We start from the raw sequence: 10,311 nt of genomic DNA, 5'->3' as shown, positions 1-10,311 counted from the left end.
CTCCGCTCTACAGCGCTTTCCACCAGCGTTTACAAAGAAATCGCTGGATGGTCATGTTTCTTCTCTGTAATTGTGGCTGGAAATGTTTTTAGGAATCAATTGCGCGTGGGAACTTCCACAAATATAATCACAGAGCATCCAAACGCTACAAAAAAAGCATGCTTTTTGTTTCAGCATCCTATAAAAAGGACTTTTATGCGCACTATTATTGATTCGATCCACTCAAAACCTTTCTAGTAAAATGTGATTGAGTGTCTTAATGCGCTGTGCTGATATGTGCCGTTAGGTGTCCAACTCACTGGTTTTATGCAATAAACTGACCGGGGCGCATTTACCACAACCAGCGCTTTTACGCACCATTGCGCATATGCGCGCGAGGACACCTGCTCCGCTGGTTGACAGAATCGCAACTTTTCCCGCCAGATTAGATTTGGAACATTTGGAACAATTACCGTTCTAACGAATAACGTCAAGTATATAATCAAATAACGATTTATAAAACTATTTTAGTGCCACTCCACTGCAGCACTGTAAAGAAATTCGATGGTGACAGTGGGCGGAGCTTTTACTCTGTCTAACTGAGGGAAATCGCATGGAGAAGGAGCAGAAGCATGGTAAACAGAGTTAGGAGGAGGGTAAAGTGAAACATCATGGAGAGCATCTTTGCGCACTGATACACGAGCTACTGGTCTGTTTTGGAGAAATCACTTAAACTGACGTTCACACTTTTCTTGGATTTTATGCCTGTGGTTTATCTGTGAAGACATGGAGTGAAGCGTTCTGCGCACCGGTCAGGAAGGATGCCCGAGCGAAGATGTGCTCCAGCCGGAAGATCATCTGGAGTTTGTTGGTTCTGTCGGTGCTGGAGATAGGGCTCGGGGTGTCCAGCATCGCCCTGGGCGCGGTGGGCATCAGCCGGGCGAAAGCGGAGCACAAGACCCAGCAGGGCGACGCTTCTCCTTTATGGAGCGGAGTGTGTGTACGTCTCTCTTCTCTAGTCTTCTTCAGCGTAAATAAATGATCCGAATCTATCAAAACTCTCAGGCATTGAATGTTTGTGTAGTATTTTTTGTTAAAAATGTTTTGTTTTCAGATAAGTAGTACAGTGGTACTACCCAGCTAACAATTTTTGGTTCCCCAAAATAACCAAATGGGAACGTTCTGCGTTTGCTGGATACCATGTTTTGGATATAACCTTGTGAATTAAAACATGTAGAGCATACTGTTTAAAAGATTACTTATTATGGAAATAATATACTTTAAAAGAATATACTTAAGTGCGAACTGAATGTAATGTTTTCGGATACTTAATTGCATGTTATTTGCATTTAATTAAAAAAAAGTATTATAGTTTAAATTTATATTAAATGCATTTTGACCCACTTAAATAGGACCTAAGTGTGTTTTTTATGTAATTTCATGCTTATATTGTCTTTGAATATTGCAATTAATGTAATATCAAATAACACATTGAAGTTCAATTATAATCAAGTACTTCACATATGCTTTAGTATGTTAGTAAATAAGTGTATTTCTTTAAAGCATGACAAAAACCATAATGATTTAATATGTATTTTAATGTTTTGATATGACGTTAAGGTCACTTTTTAAAGTGTGTTAAGTAACAAAGTCATGAAAGTGTCTCTCTTTAAGTACACATAAGTGGCCTTTTATTTCATTAATGTTATGTTATCTGAAAGTACAGATGTTTAGAAAGATACTTTTAAGATTACAAAACAATGAAGCTCGCTTCTTTTTCACAATTGTAGTACCATGGCATTTTTTTTAAAGTACCATACCATAAAATGCATTTTTATATCATGTTGTATACTGTATTGATGTAACTGGTATCAACATTGTACCATTGTACAGTACAGTAATTTTTTGTAGAGGAAATCTGACCTAACGGCACACTTTCTGATGTATTTGAATGGTTTAATGGTTCATCATAAAGTTGTTTACTTCACAGATACTGTAAATACTGTTTCTGTTTGCTCCAAAACTCATGTCAGATAAGACTCATGGTGTTTTCACAGATATTTTGTGAGGTTGTGATATTTTCAGAGTGTATGTGAGATCGTTCCACCATTAACTCATATAAATGAACCTCATTTGTGTGTGTTCATGTCCAGTTCAGTTCATGTAAGGTGTGACTCTTCTCTAATCTGAATTCAGTATGTTTTTGTCACATTTCTGCACATATTTCAATCAATTCATTTGTATTAAGATGCTCAAATATCATGTTTTTCTGTCTCATAGTTTCTTATCTGTGGACTGTGTGGCATGCTGTGTGCACGGAAAAGGACGGGACTGATTGTGAGTACTCACTTTAGTATTCTCATACACACATTCTGCTGAGCAAGTACACATACTTCACTGTACTAGTACTGTATACTCACTCTACTGTAGAACACACACTGTACTGTAGTACACTCTTAAAATGTTTTTTTTTTTCATCAATGCTCTGATTTGTTCCCCAAATAACTTTTCACAAGAAACTTTTGTGCATTAAAAAGGTTGCATGGATGTTAAATGTTGTTCGTGGAACCATCAGTGCCAATTAAGTTAAGACTCTAAACAGTTAATACACATTCTCTAGTCTCCTACATACTGTACTATGTACTATACTAGCACACATACAGTATGGTATTCTTCTAGAACATACTTTTCTGTACTATTAACACACTGAACAGTTGATTATCTTAGAAAAGGCTCTTGATGTTTCATTAAATCTCAAAGGTTCTTCAGATCACTGTTTAGGTTTCTGAGTTCTTTAAAGCGTGAGAACATAGATGGTTTTTAAAAAGTTTCAAATGGAACTTAAACAGGATTTTGGTTCAAACTGTAACTATTTTAGGAATGTAGAACACAAATACAGGTACATGAACTATAGGATTCTAAAACATGCTCTTTATTGTACTAATAGATCTCACCACACATTCCTGATTTGTTTGTGTTTTTTGCTATTCTAATTTAGAAATGGTTTGTTTTGGGTGGCCATATAAATATTTTTTGTAAAATATAAACTATTAGCAGTATAAACTATTATAATTTTTCCCAGCATAAACTATGAATTTGTATAATATTAATATATTTTTTAACAATTTTAAAGTAGATGATTTAAATGATGATGATGATGTGCAGCACCTGTGCTGTAAGTTATACGGACATGCAAATATGTTGGCTCATAAATTCTACATGTGTACTGATGATGTCAAAATAGCTCTTTTTGGAGCCTATTGTACTTAATTTTATTTCTGGCATGACAACTTAATGTACATGATAATGTTAATGTATTTGGTCTTGGCGGAATAGATCTGCTACGCTGCTACTGTTGCTGCTGCCAATACATCCACAACATGCTGCTGTGAGCATGTAAGAAATACTGCTGCTGCACATATAACACATATGAATAACCCCCATATAGCATACATGAATCACCCCATAGCAGATCTATACAGGTGGAGCTGGGGAAGGTGGAGGGTTTCTGAAGCACGCTGCGAACTGCTACAACAAGCACTAGTCATATATTTGAATGTTGAGCAGCGAGCTCATTGGCTACCGATAGAGGAGAGAACTAATCAGCTTTGCCATGTGATAATGATGTCATTAGGTCAGATTGAGTTAGACCTATCGGACTGCGCCATCTAGAGTTTCATGCCAGAACTCTGTATACGTCACATTTATGGTGTACTTATAGTAAAGCTAAAATGAAAACGCTTCAGGTGGCATTTAATGACAGATTAATAATTATGCTTAAGCTCCCAAGGTGGATAAGTGCAAGCCAATTGTTTGTATCTAGTGATGTTCATACTTTGCATGCTGTGTTAAGGAATTATATGAATAGTTTCATGTGTCGATTAAGTGATTCAAGAAATACAATCATATTGGCCTTAAATTAAGTGACACAAGGTATTCCTCCCTGTTCTGGAAGCACTGGCATTCAAGTGTGTATGTTTCTAAATAGTGCTTGTTGTATGTAAATGAATGTTTGTATGTAATTTTCTTCTTCTTCTTTTTTTCTTATTTTGATGATATGGACCTAAAGGTCTGAAATAAATAAATAATAATAATAATATATATTTTTTTGTTTGTTATACAGTGATAAAAAAAGAGATATCAAAACCCCCTATGCAAAAAAAGTAATATGTTAACAAAATGAAAAAAGAATTAATTTACAATTGTATGCAACAATCAATATGCAACAAAAGTTTAGAATATGCTACATTTGCTGTCAGATGTCGGGTTATTTTCTTGGAAATGAGAGTGGTTAATTTGCATTTTAATTTTAAGTTGATTTTGTGATTTACTGCAATGGTCAATTTTAAGATTTTGAGCTATATTGTTTGCATAACATGTCTTCTTTCAGACGAGTGGAAAGAAAACATAAAAAAATACACATTTAAGTATTTATTTTATTACCCTTTTTTCTATTGGCGTCTGTAGATTACATACTACATTTTGCATTTTAAGTTTAATCTGATTTTGTGATTTAATACATGCAGAACCATTTCGATTTATGGAATAATAAAAAAGAGATATCCAAAATCCCCTATGCAAATAACTTTTTTGAACCAAATGTTTAGATTTACATTCTAGAAATGTATGCAAATGAGTGCATATTTAATTAGATAATGCATCATCACATGACCATGAATGTCCACATCCGAGAGCAGCTCCAGCTCACAGTGAGTGAGTGTGTGTGTAAATATCCCAGGATACTTGACTGGAGAGATGAGATTCAATTAGCCACCTCTGAGTGGAGTGAGCCGCCCCGGCGGAGAGTGTTAATCACAAATCCATACTGAAGTGAAACGCTAGTCTGAGAGGTTCCACGGCTCTCCCATCCTACTCTCCACTTGTCTCTTTTCATATCATTACTTGTTTACCTTTGATTTATTGTTTACAAGCTTTCAGCTTTGTCCTCAAACACGCTTCACCGTTTCTCGTTCTATCTCTCGCTCTCCTGCTGATTGATTTTGTTTCGGGGCCTTTAGGCACTGCTTGTAATGTTGTTGTACGGCTAAAAGGAAAGCCTCGCCGTCAGCCTGTAATGGTTCTGAATTCCTGACAGTAACGTCAGGAGCTACTCAAGAACACTTAAGCATTTTATCTTCAAATCATATTGACTTTTAGTCCCAGTGGACAGTCACATCTCAGTAGGGTTTAGATACTTAAACGGCGAACATACTGCAAAAAGTGTGTTTTGGCTGTTTCTCTTCAGTGTGTAATGTGATATGGGCTGCTGTATGAATGGAATACTAGCTTAATAGTATGCTGAGTATGTTCCGCATACTATTTTTTTTTTTTACAGTAAAATAATAGGAGAGATGGTATACCTTTTCAGCAGAATCAATAATGCAATAATTTAGGGAAATGACAGAATGGCTGAATGAATCTGCTTATTCCCTACATGTAAACAATTATGCAAGAATGCTACATTATCTTGGAAATAAATGAGGTTATAAGCTTTTTAATTTTAATCTAATTTTGTGATTGAAGGCAAGACACTACATCTAAAACCATTGTTATTTTGGGCCATGTTGCTTCTATAACATGTCTTCTTTCAGACTAATGGAAAGAAAACATACAATATACACATTTAAATGTTTATTTTATTACACTTTATCTCTTTACGTCTGTAGATTTTCATTACAATATATATTTTTAAAAGTTGTTTTCTCAAAAAGAGATTTATCTCCACTTCAGCAGGACTTACATACACCAAAATGTACATATCTATATTCTGAAGGTTTTGCTCATATATCATTTACCAGTTTTTTTTTGTTTTTTTTTGTACATTTTATTCCTAAAAATATGGTTAAAATGAATACTTTTTCTGGCTGTTGACAGTATTGTCTGATTTACAGAATGATAAAAAGAGATATCCAAAATCCAAAACTCTGAACAAAATGAAACAAGAATTTTGAACCTGGCTTTATCCAGTGTTCATATTGCAGTACATGTCAACATGTTTGCCACCTCAAAGAACACAGCAACAACACCCAATGCTCAAATTTCTGATCTGGAACTGTATGCAAATTAGCGCATATTTAATCAGAGAATGCCTCATTTACATATTTAAACATAACATTTCAGAAAACTTGTAATACAAAACAATTGTCTTAATGTATTGATATTAATCAACTGGGGAAAGTATGGTGAAATGTATTAGTTAAAACTTTTTTTAACCATATTTACCTGTAGTGTCTTACCCTAAAATGTCTTATTACAAGTCAAAAGCAAAGAATATATATTTATAATATAATCTGAGCTGAGCAACCTTTTATGCAAATAGAAATGCAAATGCTTTCTCTATTATAGACCTTCATAGTGCACCATACTGCAAAAACAAGTAGTATGGTAGTATGGTAGTTTCTCCCAACAGTATATTTACATTTTAGTCATTTGCAGACCTTTATTACTGTAAGCAATTTATCTCAGGAGCCAACAATATCTGCAGTGCACAATACCAAGCAATGACAGTAGCAGTTATAGCGCACTAAAAGGAGGAGTGTCATCCAGGAATCAGGATAACGTGATAATGTGCAACCGTGCTGTGGAGTCAGAAGTCTCTTGTGTAATTTGAGGTCAGATCTGTCCTAAAGTGTTGAGGTGGCAGTTTTCTGCTGGCAGATAATGTCACTGTCTGGATGTGGTCTGACCGATTATAAAATCACTGAGCAGCACAATCCATTCTCCCAGTACACAATGGTTTCGTCTTCATCCTCCGTACACAGTATTTCTGCTGTGCTGTACGCTTCCTGATTAATATACTGTGACCTTTATGAGCATGGAAACCAATCAGAACATCTTAGCAACTGCAAAGCAACACCCTGGAAATGCCCTCACGCTTTGGTTGTTACTTTTGCATTGGCAAACACCACTTTGATAAATAAACTGATATTTTCATTTCAGTCTACAAGAAATAGTTTAACTCTAAAAAAAAATGCTGGGTTTAAAACAACCCATCGCTGGGGGAAATATGGACAAACCCAGCGGTTGGGTTAAATGTTGAACCCAACCTTCTGGTCAGTTTGATTTAAATCAACTATTGCTTAAAAATGACTATATTTCTAGTTTAAAATGAACCCCAAATAGGTTTGAAATTGACATGTATTAATATGCTCATTAAATGAACATTTAGTAAGAAGTTGAATAAATAATAATGAAACATTTTTTAAATAGCTTATTAATGAATGTTCACCTTTTGATTATTGCTGATACCTCTAATCAAGTCAAGTCAAGTCACCTTTATTTATACAGCGCTTTATACAATACAGCTTTACAGTGTCGAACAAGAAAAAATGTGAGCTGATAATGCAAAAGTCAATAGAAAACAGTCAGTACGTTGCAATATACGTTATTTTACTGTAATATATTATTTTGATATTGCATGCAAGCAATATGCATTATTTTGATATTGTATGCATGCAAAATGCATTATTATTTGAATGCTGTATGCATGCAATATACGTTATCATTTTTATGATGTATGCATGCAATATGCATTGTTATTTTAATGTTGTACATATGCAATATACATTATTATTTGACTGTTGTATGCATGCAATATACATGATTATTTTAATGATGTATGCATGCAATATGCATTATTATTTAAATGATGTTTCCATGCAATATGCATTGCTATTTTGATATTATATGCATGCAATATCTGTTATTATTTTAATGATATATGCATGCAATACACATTATTATTTGAATGTTATATGCATGCAAAAGGCACACACAAACAGTTAACATTATGTATGTTTTTCTTTCTCAGATGATATTATTTTCCTCCTGCTGCATTTGTGGGTTAATTGGTGGAATCCTGAACTTCCAGTTTGTCCGAGCGCTGGTCAAGCGTCCAGACGCCATGCGCTCTCTTCATTTGGCTGTCATGTCTCTAGCATGTCTGGGCATCAGCAGCTGCACGCTGTCCACATGGCTGACCTGCAGACTGGCCAGCAGCGAACAGCAGCGCATGTTTCTGGAGAGAGAACATTCACTACATCACTCGCACGAAATGGCAGAGAAGGTACGCAAGGAGCTGGTATGTTTGTGCGGTCTGTGTGTGCCGGTGCATCTCACACACTTACAGTCAACATTACATTAAAAATGACTCAGCTTACGTTCTTATTATATGTTCCTGGTCTTATTGCGAATGATTCGGCACACATTATCACAAAGAAAAAAACTGACTTCATAAACGTTCATCAAAATTTAATAATTAGCTCAATGTCTGAAACAACTTTCCTTTTCCTGCAGTGAATGGGTGCCGTCAGAATGAGAGTCCAAACAGCTGATAAAAACATAACAATAATCCACAAGTAATCCACACCACTCCAGTCCATCAGTTAATGATTTCAGAAGACAAAAGCTGCGTGTTTGTAAGAAACAAATCCATCATTAAGATGTTTTTAACTTCAAACTGTTGCTTCCGGCTAAAAGACGAGACCATAATCCATAATAATGTGTGAAAACGTCCATCCCTGTTGTTCTCTCACATCAAAATCCACCCACATATTTGTCTAGAACTGTTAATGGACTGTTTTGGCTTGTAAACGGTGCTTGATCTGTGCAGATTTCTCTCCTGATTCAGACCAGACCACTTTTTCATGGGAGGAAGCGCACTGATGCAATGCTACATTTCTACAAACCTGATGAAGAAACAAACTCATCTACATCTTACTCATACAGTAGCTAAGAATGGAAGTTGTCTCTCTCCTGTCTGTTTGAATGTTCATCTCGTAGCGAAACTCAGCCGTGTGTTTGTCTGCTTGCAGGAGGTTTTGGATAACACCAGCAATTGCATCTCTCAAATCTCCTACAACGGACGGAGTGCTTCGCCGTGACAGCTCGCTGCCCACATGTTCTTAACAGCACAGTTCTTCACTCTGATTGGCTGAGTCAGGCTGACAGTTCTTCACTCTGATTGGCTGGGTCGAGCTGACAGTAGAAGCACAGACGGCGTTCACCGGACATAATGTAGACGGAGCGTCAGATAACAGTATTGAGCAGACAGACAGCCAATCAGAGTCCAGTTACCTGGTGACCTCAGGAGAGGTCAGAGCTGATGACCTTGACGACCAGCGTACAGAAAACAGACATTTGAGTACGAAATAAGCATGCAAATGATCTTCTCTCTCTTTCTGTATCTCTTTCTCTCTCCCCGTATCTAGATAAAGGGAATTTAATTCTGATATTGTATGGTTTACTGAATGCTTTTATCCTGATCGTATAAATGCACACTGTAAAATGCCTGTAAAGATATTTATTCATTTACAGTATTTTTATATAGAGGCTTCATATGAAAATGAAATAAAGATATCAATGTAATTTGTGGCATTATGGCTGATGATTAAACCGTTAACACACAAAAACACCTTTACTTTACACATCATAGATTTGTATGTTTTAATATACATATATTGTAGACTAGTGCTAAATTTCTTAAATTTCAATTGATGTCCTTTTCATCCATTTTTCATTTATTCCAGTTTTAAATTAACAGTTTTCTTTCTTGTGAATTTAATATTTAATTGAAGTCTTTTTTCAGTTTCATTTCTATTACATTTTATTTTTAATATTGTTATCAAATTTAAATTTATTTTAAGTATAATTTTATTTTTAATTTGACTTTTAAATATTTCCGTACTATTAGTGATGTAAATAATGTAGCTACTTATTTATAAAAAGAACAAAAAGTCACATGAGTTTTTATTTATTTACTGTATTTTTATACAGAGGCTTCATGACAATCAAATAAAATGTCAGATGTATTTTGTGTCATAACGACTGATGATTAAACCACTAATCATAAACCAAACCTTTACTTTACTCACCATAGATTTCTATTGTTTAATATAAAACTTTAGTATGTCTTGTAAACCAACCCTATGACATTTTCCATAAGTGCTTCATTATTTTATTTCAATTAATGTCCTCTTCCATTTTTCATTTAATCAATTTTAAAATAAACAATGTTTCTTGTTTAATTTAATATTTAAGTCCTTATCAGTTTTCTTTATTATTTTATTTTTTATATTTTTCATTAATTATAATTTATATTTAAGTATAACTATTTTTTATTTTACTTTTAAATAATTCCTTAGGATTTAATTTAATTTAATTTAATTTAATTTAATTTAATTTAATTTAATTTAATTTAATTTAATTTAATTTAATTTAATTTAATTTAATTTAATTTAATTTAATTTAATTTAATTTAATTTAATTTAATTTAATTTAATTTAATTTAATTTAATTTAATTTAATTTAATTTAATTTAATTTAATTTAATTT

The 10,311-nt window shown here is 34.0% G+C and overlaps 1 protein-coding gene across 1 annotated transcript; it reads left to right on the top strand.

Annotated features, from left to right (window-relative positions):
* Nucleotides 1-588: 588 nt before the first annotated feature.
* LOC107709723 (transmembrane protein 196-like) lies at nt 589-9,234 on the top strand. The gene is made up of 5 exons (XM_016514315.1): nt 589-614; nt 764-979; nt 2,260-2,316; nt 7,790-8,059; nt 8,793-9,234. The coding sequence occupies exons 1-5, from the start codon at nt 612-614 to the stop codon at nt 8,859-8,861; spliced, it is 615 nt and encodes a 204-aa protein (XP_016369801.1). The 5' UTR covers nt 589-611; the 3' UTR covers nt 8,862-9,234.
* The last annotated feature ends 1,077 nt before the right edge of the window (nt 9,235-10,311 follow it).

The sequence above is a fragment of the Sinocyclocheilus rhinocerous genome, unplaced genomic scaffold (genome assembly GCF_001515625.1).
Source record: "Sinocyclocheilus rhinocerous isolate Xijiao unplaced genomic scaffold, SAMN03320098_v1.1 scaffold2853, whole genome shotgun sequence".
Classification (NCBI taxonomy): domain Eukaryota; kingdom Metazoa; phylum Chordata; class Actinopteri; order Cypriniformes; family Cyprinidae; genus Sinocyclocheilus; species Sinocyclocheilus rhinocerous.
This window is presented reverse-complemented; position numbering and strand designations above follow the sequence as displayed.

Bases quoted from the DNA above. Each gene is read 5' to 3' on its own strand.
- LOC107709723 (XM_016514315.1), top strand. The intron at 980-2,259 runs GTACGTCTCTCT...TCTGTCTCATAG, and splicing joins CTTTATGGAGCGGAGTGTGT to TTTCTTATCTGTGGACTGTG. The intron at 8,060-8,792 runs GTATGTTTGTGC...GTCTGCTTGCAG, and splicing joins AGAAGGTACGCAAGGAGCTG to GAGGTTTTGGATAACACCAG.